The 22,015-nt window shown below is 44.2% G+C and overlaps 2 protein-coding genes across 6 annotated transcripts in view; one reads left to right on the top strand and one right to left on the bottom strand.

Moving 5' to 3' along the window:
• The window catches only part of CD247 (CD247 molecule), an 89,147-nt gene extending 84,031 nt beyond the window's left edge, over positions 1-5,116 (top strand). The window contains exons 5-8 of one of the 2 annotated variants that reach the window (XM_023207078.1): positions 656-688; positions 1,690-1,746; positions 2,662-2,703; positions 4,001-5,116. In XM_023207078.1, coding sequence (XP_023062846.1) covers positions 656-688; positions 1,690-1,746; positions 2,662-2,703; positions 4,001-4,066 — 198 coding nt within the window. In that variant the 3' untranslated portion in view covers positions 4,067-5,116. Of the gene's footprint in view, positions 1-652; positions 689-1,689; positions 1,747-2,661; positions 2,704-4,000 lie in introns of both variants that reach the window. The other variant, XM_023207077.3, reaches the window with a different exon arrangement.
• A 3,329-nt stretch (positions 5,117-8,445) lies between these two features.
• POU2F1 (POU class 2 homeobox 1) overlaps positions 8,446-22,015 on the bottom strand; it is a 199,705-nt gene continuing 186,135 nt past the window's right edge. For 3 of the 4 annotated variants that reach the window (XM_023207073.2, XM_023207075.2, XM_023207074.1), the window contains one exon: positions 8,446-20,343. In XM_023207073.2, coding sequence (XP_023062841.1) covers positions 20,033-20,343 — 311 coding nt within the window. In that variant the 3' untranslated portion in view covers positions 8,446-20,032. The remainder of the gene's footprint in view (positions 20,344-22,015) is intronic. The other variant, XM_023207076.3, reaches the window with a different exon arrangement.

Genomic DNA, 22,015 nt, shown 5'->3' with positions numbered 1-22,015 from the left:
GGCTCAGGACAAAGGCCAGGACTGTCTTGGTGGAAGGGCAGTGCTGCCGGATGCTGACAGTGATCACACCTATCCATCTAGTCCCTGTCCGGGCTGAGCCCTGTGCTGGTTGTGTTGTTGCTAGAGTGAATGGGCAGTAGAGAGGCTGTTGATTTCATTGACCACTCCTCACTCCCACTATCCAAGCTTATCTTGCCTCCTCTCCTCTTGTCTGGACTAGGAGGGTGTGGGGAGGGCACTTCTCAGTAGGACCTCACTACCAGAGGCTGGCCCTGCTCCAAAAGATGGTATGTGACACCTTTTGTCTTCAGTCAAAAGTCCCGCTTGTCAGCTTGTGATGTGTGTGGTGTTCTGTCTGCAAAGGGACAATCTGCAGGCATCCCCATGGCCTGCCCTGGGCAATGCTAGGGTTGGGTGGGCCCCTCTGGGACAGCAAAGTGTGTATCCAGCTGCAGGTAACCAAGTATGAGCCATGTAGTGCCGTGAGGGCCCCAGCAGTGGCCTAGGCAAGGCTTGGGTAGCACAGGGAGGAGAGAGGCAGAAGGCAGAGCCCCAGGGAGCTACAGTCAGGGGGCAGGATGGGGTTTGCTGTAATTTCATGGCTTGGGTTTGTGTTTCTCTACCTCTAACGTCTTCCCTTTGTCTTTCCTAGCAGAGAAGGAAGAATCCTCAGGAAGGCCTGTACAATGTGAGTAGAGGAGACCTCACATTTGACTTTGGAAAGTTGGAGGAAGGGCTGGAGGAGAGCTCTGGAGGAAGGGCTGGAGGCTGAAGGAGGAGGGCTCCGGAGGAAGGGCTGGAGGAAGGGCTGGAGGAGGAGGGTTCCAGAGGAAGGGCTGGAGGAAGGGCTGGAGGAGGGCTCCGGAGGAAGGCAGTTGCTCCACACTCTGTGGTCTTTGTCCAGATCTTCCCTCCTTGGGTCGAGGAATGTCTCCCCTGCTTGCGGCCTGCAGGAGCACCTGCTTCTAGGAAGCCTCCTTAGCTAAAAAGTGCCAAGTCATCTCCCTTCCCTCCCTCCTCGACCCCTTCTGCTGGATTTCCCAGGTCGATCAGCCTGGGGTGTAGGGAGACACAGCAAGGTCAAGCTAGGCAAGGACAAGGTGGCTGGCCCCTTCGAGGGGCTCCTGTTCTGGGTGCTGAAGTCTTCTGAGTGTCCGCCCTTACAGGAAAGTCAACCTCACACTCCTGGGTGTGACCCTGAACCCTGATTGTCGATCTGGGTTGCCATGCAGGAGACCCTTGCCGGTGGCAGCCTCCTTTTAGGGAGATGCCTGCCCACTCCTCCTGCGGGGAGGGAGGGTTGATCCACAGCCCGTTTGTCTGTGTAAAGAGACAACTTGCTCAGATAAATGATCCTGGGGCTCCAGGTGAGCCCTCGTTTTGCCCAGTCTCTGTGTCTTTGTCTAGAGCTCCACATCCTATCTTTTTGAACCTAACTTAGCTCCTCAGCTCAGTGCAGAGAGCTGGCAGCTCAGAGGAGACTCCAAAGGGCTGAGGACAAGGTGGGTAGGCTGGAGCTGGTTGTGGGCAGAGAAGTTTGTGTGCATAAAGTTTGGAGCCTTGATTGTAGGAGCCCTCCCTCCCTGCCACTGCTGCCAACTTGGGGATCAAGAAGCTTCCTCTTGTAGGGGAGCCTGCTGCTTTCTGCATTAGTTGGTAAAAATCAGTGTTCCATGCCCTGTTCTGCAGGCACTGCAGAAAGATAAGATGGCGGAGGCCTACAGTGAGATTGGGATGAAAGGCGAGGTGAGTATTGCTGTTTCTTAATTCCCAAGGGAGTTCCTCGTGGTCCTCCAGACATGCCTGCTGCAGGCCCCCTTTCCCATCCACTTCTCATCCCAGCTGCAAACGCCCATGTGGTGGCCATCAGAGGTGAAGGCGAACCTGGCAGTCACCCAGTCGGGCACAACATAAGAACTAAGGAAGGGCTGATGCTCTTTCAGGACTGAAAACCAAATCTAGATTCTATGACAGCCTAAGCTTTGCAAAAGCAGGTCCATTTTAATAATAGGAAGCATTGAGTGCTTAATATGTGCTGCCATGTTCAGTGCTCAGGACCACAGGTCCCAGGGCAACATGAAAATGTGGGACCCTCTTGTTCATCAACAATTAAGGATTTCAAAATGGTGAGAGTGAAGCATTGACCCCTTCCAAGCAGGGCTTCTCTGTAGTTTTACTTAATTCCCACAACAACCCAATGAGAAACATGTGCCCTGCGAGGCACAAGGAGGCAGAAGACCTTACCCAAGGTCTTCTAGCTGGTAAAGAGGGGCGTGTGAGTGAACTGACTATGCCAGAGCTCATAACTGCTCAAAACAGCTGGTTGTCAGTGAGCAAAAATGACTAGCCAAGAACTTTAAGAGCCGAAGGGAAGCCCATTTGTCCAAGCAGTGGGCAGCACAGGTCCTGTGGGCCCGGACCTTAGGAATCTGATGTCTGTGGGGACCTGACTGGGGTGGAGCAAACCCAAGCCCCATCGTGGCCAGGCCTCACCTTACTCTGCAGAGATGAAGGTCTGAGGATCCTTCTCTCTCAGGGACAGGGGTGCGGCTGGGAGACAGTTACCTCTGACTTCCTGGGTACCCTGGGAGGGGCCCTTGAGCGGAAATGCCACTACTGACTGCCTGACTTTCTAATCCTTTTCTCATTTCACTCCCAAAGAACCAGCGCCGGAGGGGCAAGGGGCACGATGGCCTTTACCAGGTAGGAGCTGCCGGCGTCCCTTCTGTGGAAGGGGCACCACCTGACAAGGGGCAAGATCAAGGCCCCCACATTTTGCCTGCCGGTGGCACCAGCTCTTACCAACAGCTGGGCAGGACAAGCCCAGGGCACCCATTTAGGCCAGCGGCAATGCCACTGCCAATAAGTCCCTAGAGCACACTCAATGCCACTGCCAATGAGTCCTGAATGGGACTCAGCCATTCAAGCGAATTACTTGGCTCCAACCATGCCTTGCTTGGCCATGGCAGCTAGAGCAGCAGCTGTCCAGAGGGTATGCGGCCTCCCCGCAGGTGCAGATGGAGGCAAAGGACCACACGAGTGATTATCCTGCCTCTTTGGGTTCTTGCAGAACCCTCACTCTGCGTCATTTCCTTAGGCCTCGTAAGATGAGAGGTTGGCTGGGAAGACTGAAGGAAAAAAAGCTAAGAAAAATGGCAGCTGCAAAAAGAAAATGTTATGTAGTTAGGTGCCTGGTTTTTGCAAATCAGTGCAGGCAATTATGTAAACTAAGCACGGTCTACTTCTCTAAAATATGATCCCCAGCAGGTTGTCATTTCTCTCCTTCTGGCTCCCATGGGCTGTTCATAGCTCACTCTTCTGACTCCCGTGTCAGGATGCCCAGCTTGCCTGAGTTGAGTGATATCAAAATGGCCCCAGAAACTTACCTGTGTGTGGCTGCTGTTGATCTGTCTCCTTCCTGGCCCCCGGACCAGGGGGACAGGCATTCCAGCAGGTTTGGGGCCAGCCTTGTGGGACTGTTCCTGACCAAGAAAATACTAGAATCACTGGGCCTGGGAGGGAGGCTCGCAGAGGGCTGAGGTCAAGGAGCCCCTCTTCTCCCTGTGACAAGTCCAGGGAGACAAGTCCTTTGGGCCCAGGTATCAGGGACAGCAGATTCTCTGGAGCAGGCCTGGGCCCTTCCCCCTGATTCCTGCCCAGTATGGGAGGTGGGAGACTCCTTTCTCTTAGGTCCAACAGGAAGTTGGCGGCGCCCAAGCACTGTAAGGCACAGCATTTGAGGAGCTGAGAAGAGGGGTGAGAATTTAGCTGGCAAAGAGTTGCTGCAGGGACGTTCCCGGCAGGGCACAGAACCCATCTACCAATGAAGCTGCTGCAGCCAAGGCTCCCGCCCGTGGGGTCAGGGGGATTTTTCCTGGGCCTCTGGAGGCTGCGTGGGTGGTCACGGGGCTGTGCTGCAGAGACACCTGTTGGCCTCCAGGTTGGCTCCTGCCCACACAGGCTACTGACCCATTTTTGTTTTCTGATTTGCTTTCACCAGGGGCTCAGTACAGCCACCAAGGACACCTACGACGCCCTTCACATGCAGACCCTGCCCCCTCGCTAACAGCCAGGGGGTTTCACCACTCAGAGGCCAGCCCTGCAGACGCCCAGATTATGAGACACAGGATAAAGCATTTACAACCCGGTTCACTCATCTTCTCAGCCACTGAAGTATTCCCTTTTATGTACAGGATGCTTTGGTCACATTTAGCTCCAAACCGTCACACACAGACTGTTGTCCCTGCACTCTTTAAGGGAGTGTGCCCCCAGGGCTTACGGCCCTGGCCTTGGGCCCTCTGGTTTGCCAGTGGTGTAGGTAGACCCGTCTCCTGGTGGTTCCTCGTTCTCCCTGGGAGGCGGGCACGCTGCCTCTCACAGCTGAGTTGTTGAGTCTGTTTTGTAAAGTTCCCAGAGAAAGCGCAGATGCTAGCACATGCCCTAATGTCTGTATCATTCTGCCAGTGTCTGAGTGGCTTCACTCCTGCTGTAAATTTGGCTTGTGTTGTCACCTTCACCTCCTTTCAAGGTAACTGTACTGGGCCATGTTGCGCCTCCCTGGTGAGAGGGCCGGGCAGAGGGGCAGATGGAAAGGAGCCTAGGCCAGGTGCACCCAGGGAGCTGCATGGGCATGGGAAGGTGGGCGGGCAGGGGAGGGTCCGCCAGGGCCTGCGAGGGTTGCGGAAGCCTCCTTGCCTTGGGCCTCTGTGCCGTACCATTGAACTGTACCATGTGCTACGGGGGCCAGAAGATGAACAGACTGACCTTGATGAGCTGTGCACAAAGTGGCATAAAAAACAGTGTGGTTACACGTGAGAATAAAGTGCCAGGGAGCAAGAGGAGGCCCTTGATTCACCTCACACTTCCAGTGAATGACAAAATCATCATTGCGAAGGCCTCGCAGGAAGACCCAACACATGGGACCGATAACTGCCCAGCGGACAGTGGCAGGACAGGAAAAACCCCAGTCAATGTACGAGGACACTGCTGTGTCATTACAGGCCACAGGCCATGGATGGAAAACGCTCTCTGCTCTGATTTTTTTCTATTGTTTTAATTTATACTGGCATGCTAAAGCCTTCCTATTTTGCATAATAAATGCTTCAGTGAAAATGCAGCTTTATTCTAAGCTTTATTTCAGCAGTCAAGCTTCTAATGGCAATTCAGTCATCAGTAAATCAGCAGGTTGCCCTTGAGGGAGGAGGGGAGCAAAACTGCTGATTCTCAGGAGAGAACAGGACAGTTCCTGGGAACCAGCACACGAGCGCAGGTGCATCCTGCGGCCCGGAATGCTGCCATGTGGGTGGTGTCGCACAGGGCAAGTGGGCCGGGCATCCAGGCTGGGTGGCTGTGCCTTAGAGAGAGTGGGGCTCGGTGCGATAAGATGTGTCAGGATGGCCCCAGAACCAGAGAGGGCTATGGGAAAGGAGCCCTGCAGCACGGCACCAGCTTGTCGGGTGCAGCGAAACAAGCGCGAGAGACCGGCCTGGCACTCAGGCATTGGAATAGGCAGCGTGTGAGCAGGTGTCCGAAGTTATGCACAGCAGCTGACACCACAGTGCAGAATGTCTCAGTGCATAAGGTTTGAGGGAGGGATGGAGGACAACAAAAGGCTTTTAGGTGTTTCCCTCAACAAAAGGTGGCCCCGTTCCTAGCAGTATTTCCTAACTGCAGTGGCTATATATAAGGCCCCAATTCAACAAGCCCACCAACTAATATTGTGTGAAGACTGAAATCTGTACCTTGACTTTTTCAAAAAAGAAATCCAAGACCATGACTGTTAAACGTCCCTGAAAATTCGGGATTCCAACAGGAGCCAAGCATATCATTGCTAGGCATATTTAACAATTCATAGGCAACTCAGAAAGAGAAGCCATTGGATGTGTAACTCAGCCTCAGGGGAATTCTGCTACTCACTGGGCTTTTAAGACTGAAGTCTGGTTCATCTGTTAGTGACAGAGTGCCGCTCACACCGAGGGCTTGTGCTACACCAAGTTTCAAGGTCAGTTGACTTATATATACAGGCTGTGTGACCTGGATGGCTGGTTTGAAAAAAGTGAGTTGATCCAATTCTGTCAAGAATATGTCTCAGTCTAGGCATGGTGGCTCATGCACGTAATCCCAGCACTTTGTGAGGTTGAGGCAGGAGGAACCTTTGAGCCCGGGAGTTTGAGACCAGCCTGAGCAACACAGGGGAACCCTGTCTCTACAAAAAAAATACAGTCGGGCATGGTGGCATGTGCCACGTGTTCCTCACTACTCAGGATGCTGAAGCCAGAGGATCGCTTGAGCCCAGGAGGTCAAGGCTGCAGTGAGCCGAAACCCAGCCTGGGTAACAGAGGGAGACCCTATCTCAAAAAAAAATATATATATATATACACACACACACACACACACACACACACATATATTTTTAATAACATATGTCTAAAGAGGCAAGGAGAAAAGCTGGCACTGGGCAGTGAGCTATGGTGCTACAGCGAACCTGGGGTGGGGGCCATATGGGGCTACATGCAAGGTAACCACACAGACAGCAATCTGGGGGAGAACTGAGATGTGCTCACAGAAGCAGGGCTGAGAAACGAGTTTCTGAGAGAGCAAAGCCCTGAATCCGATGGGAGAGTGGCTAGCCCTGGAACTGCCAGGGTTCCTGCCTTTCCTGAGGTCTGGCAATGCCTTCTCCACAGCACAACTGCACTCCCTCCATCCGAAAACACTGTTGGTTATTGATGTATCAACTTATTTCAAGGGGAAAATCCCTAAATATCCATCGAAAGATGTAGATCTGTTTCATGGATTAAAATGTGAAGATGTGCTTAGAATCAACAAAATACGGAATTTTCCTTGTATTGTGGAAACACATATATATAAAGATGGAAGCTTTCAATATTTTTCAGACTTTTATTCAAATGTCACTAAACTCAGAAATAAGATATGAGTATCTCTGATTGCTTTTCTTCCTAAGGTTTAATTCGAGGTCATTCTTGGAATAAGATCCAAGGTTACTAGTTTACAAGGTTCCTATAAACAGAGAAATACTCAAAGCTGCAAAGCCTGGCTTGGCAGAGAAAAAAGGGCAGATGACCAATTTAGGCTAAGAGGACAACTTCCGGGGTGATTTAAAGCCTTGTCATTTGGCCAGCTGTTAAGCCACAGGCCTCAATCTGTCCATGAGTAACTTGTGACGTGTTTTGGTTGCTTGGTGCTGGACATTTCAGTTGTTGATCAACAACTACTTTTGTGAACTCATGACTGAGTCCTAACACTGGATTTCCTGTTAACTTCAACCTGGGTCTTTGGAGAGATACAAGTCCCTCCAAAAAGAAAAGAGTAAGGGCAGATATTATTCACATCCTGCCATAGATAATTCAGCTTTGTATACAAACCTGGAAATGGGTTAGAATTTAACCACTTCTTCAAAAAGAACGACAGGGTAACAGAATCTCATCAGTGGTTTATCCTCATGCGTTAGATGACAAGAGTTGTGCTTGCTAAGTCTTTCTTTGTTAGTGAGCATGACACTATCTCAAAAACAGGATTTCTGTTAAAAACTGGACATTAAGAAAATAACTCTACAAACTGAAGTGTAAGCCATATATCTAAGGAATGGAATGGAAAAAATATAAATTCTATGATAAAGGAGCAGGGAGAAAAGGACCCATCATTTGTCTTCCCATTCTGATCCCTTTCCAGGAGAGCGAGCACATCTTGCGACAACAGCTCTCCACATCATCTAATTCAAGAACGCCCGTCAGATGGCCAGCACGTGATAGACAACTCTCCCAGGTTCTTCAGTAAGCTGAAGCCTTCTCTCTGTGGGGAAATCATTTTAAAATTCAAACTTTCCTTTTCATGAAATGAATTGTAGTAAGACACTAAATGGTAAGTAGTATTTATAAGTCTGAAGAAGCTAAGTTGTACAACCTCCAACAGGAGGAGGACTAGATGCCAAGTTCAGGGTTACTTTCCTTCGGAGGACCCCCCTCCTGCCGCCGCCACCCGCCCAGTGAATGTTCAGGACTTGGCAAGAAATGCTAGAGGGGCAGTGCAGTTTAAACAATCAATCTGGAAAAAGCTGAGTTTGGTCTCAGTTCTGCAGTCAAATACACAGTGAGATGGAGCTTAGCTCCCTTGCAAGATCAATCACGGGCCCGCATGCTTGATCACACAAAGTACTTGGGCCTGAAGGAGACTACTGCTACTCAGGGTCCCACGAAACCACACTGAGGGTCTGGCAGGGAGAAATGCAGTGGCCATAGCTCCCCCTGGAGTGCAGGAGGAAGGGTGGAGCGGGGCAGCAACCACAATGCTTATGGTGATTCTGGGGTTCCTGAGAGCACTTGGAAAAAATAATTTGGAAGCTGAATTATGCAGAGTCTGAGAATGTGTATGTGAAGCATCCAGAATACCAACACAGCAATTTCAAAGAAACTCCAACAATGTGAAAACACTTGGAAAATGGTTTAATGATGTTTTACAACAGAAATGAACTGTACAGTTACAGTAAGTTTAATATATATATAAAAAATTACAGCAGACAAATGCATCTACACAAAATCTACCATTTCATTCTGATTCACTGTCACCTACACAATCTCTCCCAAGCCTACAGCCCCTGCAGGCAGCCCTAGGAGGGGGAATCATCTAAAGGGCACTTTGAGAGAGACAGCACCGCTCATATTCCCCACCAGCTCCTCAGGCCTCAGGAGGCATCAGCTAATTCCCCAAAATGTAAAGTTGCCTGTGTTTCAGGTTTTCAAAACCAAGAAAACGTGTGTCTCCCAGGGGCACAGATAACAAGGTCCAGCACGCAAGTTATCAGCTGATTCTTAGAAAATATTCCTATCAGAGGGGAAATATTTCGCTAACAGGCGCTCTAGGGCAGTAAGGCTACACAATAGCCACCCAGAGTGCAGAGTTACCTAAGAGAAATGTAGAAGGACTCTAATAAACCACCTCAGAATTGTCACTGCCTCATTAAAGCTGCTGGACAATTTTGGAAAGAATCATTTACACCACATCTTAAGTTTCCACAAAGAAGAACTCAAACTCACATTTTAAAGTACATAAAACAAAAAGTTCTAGGAGGCCAAGGGGCCAATTCCCCTTGTGCCCCTCCCTTGACAACAGTGGACAAACACCCCTGAATTAATAATTAAGACAAAAAAGGAAGAAAAGAAAAAGTGAGTTAAGATATTGAAAGAGAGAAAGAAAACATCTTTAGAAAAACACGATCACTGTCTCTTTAAAAGAAAACAAAATCCCAGTTGGGAACAGCAATGAGGAATATGCAATCTAAATTGACACCAGGTGGGAGATTATTATTGAATATTATGTACACTCAGAACTTTTTTCATTTTCTTTTTTATTATGAACACCTAGGCAGTGAAAACTGTTATGTTAATACATACATAGACACACCCAAAACATACAAAAATACTATTATTTCAAACTACTAAGAATAGGACAGTTCAATTATTTTCATGCTATGACTTTTAAGAGCATTACACTGAAACAAACAAGAAGTTAAACGACATTTTTTTTTTTTAATATCCCAGAAATATACCAAAATATACATCTAAGCTTTGGAATTACTGAGGTTAGACTAATGCAAGTGCTGGGTAATCGTACTTAATACACGAGTCTAAGGTTCTGCAGGAAAGAAATTATCTTTGGTATCTGCATCAGGCTAATATTATTAACATTTGGATTTTGCTTTGGGATAGAGCTTGTATGACCCAAGAACCAAGTACCCCCCTCCCCCAATCAACTGAGATTAAAAAGATCCATGTAAAAAGTTCCTTCATTTGCAATCCCCCCACCCCCCAAGTTAAAAAGTCACAGGCATCTACCTAGCACAAAAGGTTGTGAAGTACAATGCATAGTTGCACAGTGGTGCTGCAAAAAGGAAACAAAACTACAATAAAGAGAAATGAAAAGCTTGATAATCTTTCTGCATGTTTTCTCACAAACAGGACAGCCACTTCCAAGCAGTTCCAGTACAGGAAAAGAGAAAAAAGGCTCAGAAGGGCACCTTGGCGTGCATTCGCCCAGCCCCAGAGGTTAAAGCACCCAGCAGAGCAGCCAATCGTGCGCCAGTGTCTTCAACGTCCCCCACTCTGTGGAGTCCTCGGGCCAGTCCAGCAGCAGCTCCCACCCTCCCTAGGCCCTGTGCTAAGTTCCCATAGTGACCCTGGTTGGTGTAGGGTGGCTGATGGTGGTGATGGGGTTTTTTGACTTTTGTTTTGGAAAATCTGAAATGCCAATTTGTTTCAGGGCATGCTCACAAGTTTGTGAGGGCCAAAGCTACGGGCATGTACCTGTGCTGGACCGTGGAAGGTGGAAAACAGCTGGCCTGCCCTTTCTGATCCGGTCAGAGGGTCCTCCCGCCCCACCTGCCCTGGCCTCACTCTTCTAAGTGCCAGGACACCACAGACTGGACTGATGCTGAAGACTTCCCTTTTCTTTGGTTCTTTTGTTTGTTTTGAGTTTATACAATCATTAAGAAATCTTTGGTTTTGGCTGGAAATTTAAAAAAAACAAAACAAAACAAAACAAAGAAACCACCCTCCCCTGGCTTATAGCAGCAGTATCATGACCTGGCTAAGCTTTTTGTCAGCATTAGGGGTGGGAATTGAAGGTTGGGAACTACATTCAAAGAAAAGGTGAAAGGGCTGGGGATGCAGCTTCTAGAGAGCCCACTGGATATAAGATTGTCAAATAATAATAATATTAATAATAATAATAAACTTAAATATTTGGATATTTTTGGTCATGTCAAAGGAAAAAAAGTGAAATGTGTATGCAGCAGTCAGCTTAAAGGAGCCTTTGGTGTCTTCCCTTCTACCCAAAGTCCTGAAGAGAAACAGAACCCTGAGGCCTCAGAGGAGAAGGGGTTGGCCTCTACCCCACCAAGGAAAAGGCAAGTACAGAAGTTGATGTGTGGCCAGCTGTCAGAAACACAGGGTGGGTTGGGGTGTGGATAGCTGGCCAGCCCCTAAAGGCAGGGTGGCAGGGAAAGTAGATGTTAAAAGACCTGTGAAGACCCCTTGCAACAAAAAGGAATAGAAGATTGCAATTTGCCCTCAGTATGCAGTAGCTTTAAAGCAGCAACATTCAGAGGCTTTAGGGGGTCCCACCCTAGGCTACAGGTCCCATGATGCTATAGGCCAGAGTTTAACATGACTGAGAGGAGGGAGGGCAGACTTGGCAACTCTGTAGGGTTTCGAGAAAGTTAAAGCAAGTCACTCGGTCATGAGTTAGAAATGAGGTATACAACAGCTCCTGGACTTCTGGTGGGTAGAACAGCCCACGCTTACTCACCTAGCCTTCACTACTACCACAGATGAGGGGATGGAAGTACAGACTAATGTGGGAGGAGAGCGTTTCCTGTGGAGTGAGACCTCTTGCGGACTAAGCAATGCACACGTGCCCGTGCATGCAGAGGTAAGAAGCTGGAAGTCTTTCTTTCCCCGACCTGACCTTAGGGAAGATACACTATGTTGTCAAAAACCAATGTTATAATATGATTGCAAAATCTTAGGCTCCCTGCACCAACCTGTTCCATGTTCTCCAACTGTTTGCAGTGTTAAACTTATTCAGGCTGGCACCAGTCCATTTTGCTCTTACAAAGCGTGTGCCTTCTGCAGACTCACGCAGGAATGGAACCAAGGACATGGCATCCCCGACTGCCTACAACTACAGTCTTTTGTAGCAGACACTGTCATTTTAGCTTCTGAAAGTGCATTTCATTTCTTCCTATGCTTTTAGACCATGAGACTCATTAAGGCTGGGTGGGAGCACCAAGTATTTTCTCTACTTGGCTCTGTCCTTTTTCATTTGAAAGAGATCCCAATCTGAAGAAACTCTAGTGTGTGGACGTCTCATTTTATACACAGCGCTGTATCCAGCTGTCTGCCTGCAGACTTTGGGATATAATGTTTGAGAACTCAATGCCACAGTCAATTTATGAAAGACGCCTTAAGCTGCTCTTGTGAGGAGGCTGTGGCTAACTTATACAAAGATGAACGAAGTACACAAAGAAAATGGGAAAACTTTGCAGCAGTCCTCAATGTTTTTTTTTACAGTAAATTAGTTTCGGGGTCTTAACTTTTTGACAGTGTCCTGGGTTTAAACCAGAAGGTGGCCCTGCGTGGTGGAGCCCTGTGCAGGGTGGGCAGATACAGGGACACAGAAACAATCATAAATCACATCTGCTCTCCCAGGCCCAAGGGACCTTTGTTTCTGTGCTCAAAGCGGTGTTTCGTTACACACACCTTATTTTCCCAGAACTTCTGTTTCAAGTGCTCTAATCTTCAACATCCCTATTACCTACTTATAAACCTATCTAGCACTTTGAAAAGTCTTACAATATTAATACCACCTTTACATAATGTCAGAACAAAAAGATTATTAGCAAAGCTTTCATGAAGTTCTGCAACCTGATCATTTTTGATGCAATATTCAGACAGCGATATATTTCTTTATCCTCTCTCCCTTTCTGTGTCCTACCAATAGTACACCGAAACAATGAACTACTGGACTCCCTAGAGCCCGTATGTAAAAACATTTTGGAACAAAACATTTACAGGAGAGTAAGGGAAGATCTTTCGGTTTTCCACATAATCCTGTTCTTGAAAATTCTTATCTTTTACAGGAGACAGGTGGAGATACCACATTTAAATATTGTCTGAACTCATATAGGCTGTACTGGTTCTATTTAAAAGTATTAGATAAAGGGAAATGATGAAAAAATTCTACCCCTATCGTTTGCCCTCCCCAAATTTCTCAGCAATTCCAAGAACATCACTGCTACACTGAGCAACGATCCATCTTTACAGAGCCAGCAGAGCAAAACAAAATAAATCTCTTTTCCAAAGCCAGGACAACCAAGGAGACTTCCTTCAAAAAGCAGGGGACTGGGAAAAGGGGAAAAGGGAAGGAAAGAGATAAAGTAAAGCTTTTCCAAATTTTGGCTTTTTGCTCCTATTCCCTCTGCCTGCTTTGAAAACTTAAGGATAAGCAATGACATTACCAGTGTCTTTGGTATCTAAACCAAATCCCACTTAAGTTCTGTGAGATCATTTATTTAAAAAAATAGCCTTTCTGGAGATACAGTCTATATTGAAACTCAGGGAGCCAAGAAAGTCTGTCCCAGAGTATGGGCAGAAAGGCCTTGTAATTTTTTCTAAGCCAGCATCATTTCTCATTCATGTTCCCACCAAGAATAATTCTCTCCTCAATCCCACCAACCAATCCTTAAGGGTCACACTTTGTATCACAGGGGTGAGGTGGGCAGGTTAGCTTTCAACTTCTTGGTTTGCTTTTTATCCTGTTTGTGTTTTTGGTCTCGACAGAACTAGCCTTGGTATGAGAAAAGTAAGGTTTTAAAATGTTGTGTTATTAGCACAACATTCAGTAACTTGACAAGAGGGCAACACAAAGAACCTGTTTCACTTTAACTTTCCTAGATTTAAGACACATCAATCACTCACCTCTTGTCTCCAAATTAATTGGTGCATGTCTATTTCTGCCTCTATTTCTCAACTGCACATCCAGGCATTCACACATTCATCCTTTGTCTATGCTTTTGCTATGTACAGAGGTATGAATCATTAAGAGAGGTTGGCAGGGTCTGGGGGGCATGGGCAACCATAGGAAGGGATGTAAATGCACCCTCAGGGTCCCTGAACCTACTGGACACCCCATATTTTATCTGCATGCCACCACACACCGCTGCAGATCAGACCACAGAGAGGCCAAAGCCAATCACAGGGAAAATCAAGTTTCCTTTGGCAAGACAGATATAAGAAAACACACACACACACACACACACACACACACACACACACACGAGCAACGTTTTCCTTCTAACATAATCGACTTCTCCTCTTCCCCCACCCAACCCTCCCTAACCCTATAAATTGTAACCTATAAACAGGATCCCAAATACATACAGCATCAATCATGTTTATCGATCATAATAAACATTAGTTCGACTAAATGCTACAGCTAGAATTATTTCCACTATTTATAAAGTTTTTTCTTTTATTTGTTTGGTTTTTAGTTTAAAACCAGTTTTGCAACAATGCTAAGCTATTCTGAGGTATTTTATGAAGGTGCCAGAAGCTAGCTGTTACCCAAATTAAGGTACCACCATTCAACGAGAAAAAGAAGGGAAGGAAAGGAGATCCAGATGACATAATCAACATAAAATTCACTCACATTTACTGCTTTTAGCTAAGGCCAAGAGTAGAAGGACCAAAACAAGGAACGACTTAATGAATAAGGTTGGAAGAAAACTACAAAAAAAAAAATTTTTTTTTTAAAGCTACAGTTCACAAACCATATAGAAAACCGGGTACAAACTAGACGACTCTGAGAAAAAACATATTCCCTGCCCTCCCAGTGGAATCCTTTCAAATACTTTACTGGAAATCTCAGGGGTGTCCTATTTATATTTAATCTCTTTGGATTAAGAAATGGATGACTGGCCTTTATGATGAAGGCAATTTATCCTATTCCTATCCAAGTTTACATTTGTATTGTGTACACCACCCATGCAAACCTGTATAATAGCTGATCTTAGTTATTCTTCTTACAGAAATAGCAAAGAAGGATTTTTCCCTTCACTTCTCGAAAGTGAAGTTTATAAAAACGCTGAGAAAGATTTACCATTTTGTCAACCTCCAAATGTTGTAAAACTGAAAATGACATCAAATAGCCAGGACTATGAACAGCATCACACATTAAATGCTTTCCACATACATATAAAAGCAAACTCGTATCAGTTATGAGCAAATTAACCCATCAATTCTTGTCTACTTTGGAAAATTTTAAATTTTGCATCCTTAGTATTTTTCTCCCATTAGTATTAATCATCTTTTAATGTTTTCAACTCTAATAAACAAACTTTAAGCTCATCAAGTTTAGATGCTGATTAATGAGAAAATATTTGGCCAAGCTCTCCAAATGAATTGCTGGCGCCCTTCCTCAAACTGCAGACTGGTCTTTGGAAGAGCCCCCAAGAGCCAGGCCAGAGCCACCTGTCAGGGTGAATTCCCTGCCTCCTCCTTGCTACCACACCCTACACTCAGTGATGGGGGAGTCAGTGATACTACTGACTTCTCCTTGGCAGGGCTTCTCCTTTCTTGGGAAGAAACAAAAGCAAGAGGCTTTTCCTCTGTCTTCCTGTCTCAATGACCTTATCTTTTTTCTTGGTCAAGAATGTTTCGTGAGGATGACCTGGTTTGGGAACAGCTTTAGACTAAGAACAGAGACTTCTATAACCCATGCGTTTATTCTACACTAATTGCAATGTATAATATCGGGATTTATCACTTTAAAAATTGACATGAGGATGGGCGCGGTGGCTCACACCTGTTATCCCAGCACTTTGGGAGGCCTAGGCGGGCGCATCACCTGAGGTCAGGAGTTCAAAACCAGCCTGGCCAACATGGTGAAACCCTGTCTCTACTAAAAATACAAAAATTAGCCAGGTGTGGTGGTGGGCGCCTGTAATCCCAGCTACCTGGGAGGCTGAGGCAGGAGAATCGCTTGAACCCAGGAGGCAGAGGTTGCAGTGAGCCAAGACTGTGCCATTGCACTCCAGCCTGGGCAACAAAGACCTTCCCTACCCAAAACAAAATTGACATGAATTCCCTGTATTTGCCAATGTATCGGATTTTTCCAGCAAGTTAAAAAGAAAATTTTTTCATGTTAAAGACTGGGCTGAATTTAAATATTGTGTCAAGCAAATATCTGTGCTTCTGGATAATACGGACAAGGTTTCCCTTATCTTCCCAAATAAATGAGGGATAATGGAAGAAAATAACATTAAAGAGGTATAGTTGTGCTTTTTTCCCCCAACAATGAATGAGAGATGTACAACAAATTGGCAAGATGATCTCACTAAGAATCTTTAATCTTATCTTCCCTTTTTTAAACAAAAAAGATTTATTTCTTACAGTGCTAGCATTAAGTATAAATAGGTATGATTCTGCACAAAATGAAAGCTGGATTCCTTTGGTTCCATTTCTTGGGTAACAAGCTGAATAAATTGGGATAGTATTGATCTTTCTGATAACAAATAAAAGGACATGTGAATTATATCAGTTAATGGATATACACAATGTTTTTCTTAATTCTAAAATGCTGCCTATAGAACTTCAGAAACACTTAAATACAGCACTCAACTTATTTTTTCTTAGAACAACATAGTAATATTGTTCCTGTGAGAAGCCCTTTTTTAGGTCTTTCTGCTCTGTTATTCAGATGTATACAAGGTATAAATAAAGTTTATGACCAAATTGCACCACTTGTGATAAGCAGGATTCACACAATTACATTCACCACTCCTTAGGGAGGACCCATTACCATGGGCATATATAGGATTCACTATAAATGCATTTAGAATAGTCTTTGGCTTAGTATGTGCTAACCAAATTCAGAAATATAAAATAAAATTTGCATAACCATTAAGGGGGAAAAAAAGGATAATACAATGAATTGTGATGACCTATCTGGCCTTTCTTCTTTGAAATGCAGAAACTCCACCAAACACCTCTTTTTGGTCAAATGGTCCCTGGCCCCCTTTAGTTTCCAGGCTCTCCCATATAAGGTGGCTAAAAGTTAAGTTTGAGTACCTTAGCTCGGAAGATAGTTCATTCAATTCAAAATGCATTTCTTGAGATGATAAAAAGATATACATGTAAAGTAAAAAATGACTAAGGTGTTCATGAAGCAATATAAGTAAAGTATCTGGGGATGATGGATAGGGAGTTGATTTTAAATTAAACAACCACCAAAAAGCTGTATTAGTGTTTCGTGAGTACATATGTAAATGTACCTTTCATTTCACAACTTATTTTTAAATAAGTAAAAAAAGAGAAAAAATTTTATTTTTATCTAAAGATTTATCTTTGCCTGAAGATTATTTCTTCTTTTAAACAGATTTTCTATGCTGGTCTACCCTCATCAAGTGCTTCACATAAAAAAGGCAGAATCCCCTTATCCCAAATTGAGTAGAAAATATAGACAGGGCAGGGAATAAAAGACCATTGTATTGACATTTAAAGCTTAGTATCTTTTCTAATATTAAAGTCTGTTGGTGAGTTTTATTTGGGAAAGGGATCATTTTCTAAACCATACGTGGGGGAAAAGAAAAAACACCCAAACAGTCTTTCCTTGCCCTTTGTCTTACCTCACTGAGCTTGAGTCCCTTGGGACTCCACACTTCCTTTGGTAGCAATTTTGAGAAATTAATGCTGTAACTTCTAATCCAGTATAGTGGGTATCAGCATTTCCCTCCCTGAATCCTTCCGTCTAAGTTTCACCACTCCCAAGGGAGGGACTCATTACTATGGGCAGCTAGAGCATTACTGATAGCCCTAAAATCATTTGCACAGACTAAAGGTAGAGATGTCAAGTCAGGATAGAAGATTACATTTAACTACAACAGAGAAAAAGTGAATGGAGAGGAGAGAAATTAGTAATTGACATTGTCATTCTATTTACACACCAACCTAATAAACTAGTTAAACATCAAGTTAATGTCTGCCCAGAGGATATTACAATTTACCAACATAAAAGATTAAAAACAAGCAGCAACTTTTATATAAAATTAATACAGACAAATGAAAAAGAAATTGTCAGTAGCATCTATCTCCTCGATGTGTCTGAACTGCACGTTATCAACTAGTCCATTAGTACAGCAGCTTGCTAAAAATTGACTTTGGTTCAAGCTTAGTTAAAAAACAAAACATAAAAAAACACACCACACAAAAAGGGTGAATGGACATTTGTTAGTTTCCCTGCTTGCAGTTCACTGATTTTGGAAGGATTTTAGGGAAGGTGAAGGGTAAGAGGAGGAAATTTAGGGGTGGTAATTAAATATTTGTGAAATAAAACAAGATAGAAAAAAACTAAAACAAAAATTTAAAAGGGGACTAAAATGTTTCTGACCTCTTAACAGACTGTCTCCCACTTGAATCACACACAAAAGTACACAATGTGTCTGTATTTACCGCCTTTCTGGACAATGGTAAAGAGAGACAAGTACACAGAATCCAAGCTCCCTTGTGGACACAAACAAAAGCAATCAGAATAAAAATCACCTGTAAGTTCTCTCTACATCCCCAGCTCGAAAGGGAGAAAAAGTGCAGTCTTGGGACCACCAGAGATTTAAGCAAGCACCCACAGCCACCAAATGGGAACCTTTAACTCCAATAAGAAGGGGAACTTAGATGAGCTGCACTGCAGTGATCCAGTCTTTTGGAAAATTTTTTGGTAAAGATGGCATAATAACAGTACATTGACAAAAGGGGAATTTAATCTCCAAGTTATCCTTATTCCTCTTCATCCACTTTCACAAGCTCTTCCTTTTCAATGGGCTCATTTATATAGTCTAGAAACACCCTGAAAATAATTACAGGAGCTAATTACTTTCTACATTGAGTAAAGAGATGTGTATTGCCATTTAGACCTACCTAGCAGGAGCATCACGAACAAACCAAGGAGACACTTAAGGTGTGTGCAAAGTTCCTGCTCAAAGTCCTTCAAAGGTTCTACAGATCCCAGCCCGGCTAATAAGTGCCTCCTTTAGTCAGAGAACCAAGAAGAATCTCAGGGTTAGAGGAATTTATAAGCCATCCAGTGGAAAGGAAGTCTGTGGCTCTCTAGAGGAAAAGGTGTTAACCTTACACTCTTCTCATCACACCTCTTTTGTATATATTATCAATGGAAAATAGTCTAGTAGAATTCCTTTAGAAAATAAAAGAAGGGAAAAGTTTCCCAATTTCCATAAGTCAGTTTTTTTTCTTTGCCAAGTTAAAGTTTGGATGAAAAACTTCCACAAAATGGAACAAACAAACAAACACACCAACAGTAGGAGCATTTTTCAGGAGATAAGAAATCAGGAGAACCACCAAGTCAGGTGTCTGCAGTAGTCTTTGCTCTTCGGAACCAAATCCTGCCCTGCAACATGTACAGCTGTTCCCATTGAAAGTAGCAGAAAGCAGCACTGTTGCACCACAGGATCTGGGCCTCAGGGTCATTCAATGATTTGGGGGTGAGTGAGAGCTACAGTTCAGCAGGAATTCCTTCCTACACAAAAGTGCTCCAAAGGCACCACCTGATATGGGGAGGGGAAGGGGCGTGTGTGGAATAGGAGTGTTTGCACACACTGCCTTCAGCTTCTGCACCAAGCCTCTTGCATAAGTGGCAAAAGAAAGTAATTTTCTAGCACCTCTGTAAGAGTCATCAAGGATAAGGAAACCAGCAAGAACATTCCCCGCAGTTAAGAACAGAAGTCTCCCCTTACCCCAAAACCCTCCCTCCCCACAGTGTGGGAGCTCACTGAAATAGGATCCAGGAGCAAGAGATAATAAACATGTCCAAACTATATATATATATATATATATATATATAAAACAATAACAACAACAATAATAATAGAGATACAGTAATACAGGCCTGCCTAAATTGTACCAGTTAAGAAAGGAACCCCCAACACAATTGATACGATTATAAACACCTTGTTATGACTTAATGGCCTGTACAACAGACCCATAAAAATGATTTTTTTTTAAGAAAAAAAGAAATTTAGACAAACAAGAAATCCCCTTCCTATATTGGAATTGGTAACCCACCTTAACTTGTCATCATGACTGCTGGAAATGATAAGTAGTCCTTTCACTTATTTTTGTTTGTTTTTGATTTTTTGTTTCTTTTTTTTTTTTAATTTTTGGTTAGAAAGTTCTCCAATCCATGAAGCAATCCTGAAAAGACAGTGTTTTATTACAAAATTAGGCAAATGTCCCGTCTCCATCCTTTCTTTCTTTTTCTGGTGTGTGTGTGTGTGTGTGTGTGTGTGTGTGTGTGTGTGTGGTTTTTTTTTTTTTTTTCTCCCTTCTCTCCTTTGCCCTCACAACACGGCGAGAGGAAGCCAATCACATTTTTCAGTTTATTAACCTGGCTGGCAGTCCAATCACACTGCAGAGTGAAAAAGGCTTCTGGCAGCCCAGCTCCGCCCAGCTCACTGTGCCTTGGAGGCGGTGGTGGTGGTGGATGCAGCCCCGCTGGCAGAGGCCACTGTGAAGAGAGAGTTCTGGATGGATTCAGCAGAGGTGGAGGTGGCATGAAGGCTGGCTACAGGTGCAGAGTTCCCTGCAGAGGCTGCGGCGGCAGAGACCAAGCTAACAGGGTTGCTGGTGAGCAGAGAGAGGTTCTGAGGGTTCAGGAACAGAGGGGCAGTCACGATGTTGGGGGCTCCTCCCGCATTGGCAAATACCAGGTTCCCAGTTGCATCAAGTGATGTTATTGGAAGAGAGCCACCAGAAGCAAGAGCTACAGACAAAAACCCCCCAAACAGGCAGGAATGAGAACATTAACATCATCCTGGAGAAGCCAAATAACACACCAACAGTCTATCATTTTCCTACAACTCACTAGGAAAAAGTGTAGCCCTTTTTCGTCAAACGCAGTGCTATACTGATACCAATTGTAGTTTGTTTATAATTTTGAAGAGCCTGAAAGACTGAAATGTCTAATTTAATGGGCACGAGCAGGGGCAGAAGACAGTTAATAACTGTCTAATGAATTACAGTCACGTTTCTGTCTTGAAATCACCAGTTTATTTCATTTACCTAGACATATTTGATAAATTCAATAATTTTGTCTTTAATGAAGACTGCTGATTTTAAACTACCTCTGTTCAAAAGACAAACTAGCTAAAGTGATTAAAACATTAACAATAGGAGGTGAGTGGTGTGGGCCTGCCTCCTGTTAGATCAGTGGTGGCATTAGATTCTCATAGAGCAAAATCGGAGGTGGAAACGGTGCCATCCAGAAACCACCCCACCGCACTGTGGCTGTGGAAAAATTGTCTTCCACAAAACCCGTCCCTGGTGCCAAAACGGTTGGGGACCACTGCTTTATATTACGATACACAAGATGAAAATCATCTTGAAAAAGGCTTTAGTTCTAAAATAAATTATGTATCACCAAATAAAGTAAAAGGTATAATTAATTTCTCACTTCCTGAGGCTAAACATTTGATTTCTATGACTTGTGCAAAGGAGAATGATGAATCTAATATAGCAGGAAATCAGACATAATGATGCAGGTGGCCACATGTGGGTGATCTAAGGCTAGGATGTGCTTTAATGGGTGAGAAATTTTCTATGATGCTATTGCTTCCCCCAAAGAAGACATCATCAACATTTTATTTAAAATAATTGAGACTCTCATTTAATATCTCAACCCGTTGTCTGGCAACATTCCTAAATCTCCCTACCCATATAACCTCACTCCTACATGTAGATTTGAGGGATTTTCTAATGGCATTACACATTTGGTTGATTTCTTACATAAAATATAGCTGAAGGGAATGCCTCTGACTTTGGCCTTGTTCATACAAACGGTACAGAACAGTGAGACTTAGTGCAGCTTGAAGTTTTTCTGAGATTCCAAACTTAGGGTCATAGACCAGTTCCAGATCTTTTCAGAGTATCAATCATGCCCTGGGGAAGACATTTTGCCTTTGTAGGGTCCCCACAGCACAGAAACATTCAATAAAGCAGAAGAAAAAGTGATTTATTACAAATTCTATTGCAAAAAAAAAAAAAAATTACTATATAACAAAAGCTTTAGAGCTAACCAATTCAGGTATGATTTAGTCAGTCAGAAAGTCAATATAATGTAAGGTAATCTAGGCCATGGTGTGGTTTTGTCTGTAATTAACATTGTCTAGTACACTGTCAGAGACATCACCTGTGAAATATTAATCTTAATTTAGGCTGGTGAATAGCTATTTTTGGCCCTGAGAACTCTCATTTACGCACAAACCACGGTTTTGTTTTGTTTTTTTTTTAAGAAACAGGGTCTCACTGTGTTGCCCAAGCTGGGGTGCAATGGTTATTCACAGGCATGATCATAGCACACTGCAGTCTTGAACTCATGGCCTCAAGTGATCCCCCTGCCTCAGCCTCTCATCAAAACTATTTTAATTTTAAGAAAA

Source organism: Piliocolobus tephrosceles, chromosome 1 (assembly GCF_002776525.5).
Source record: "Piliocolobus tephrosceles isolate RC106 chromosome 1, ASM277652v3, whole genome shotgun sequence".
NCBI classification, from domain to species: Eukaryota; Metazoa; Chordata; class Mammalia; order Primates; family Cercopithecidae; genus Piliocolobus; species Piliocolobus tephrosceles.
This window is presented reverse-complemented; position numbering and strand designations above follow the sequence as displayed.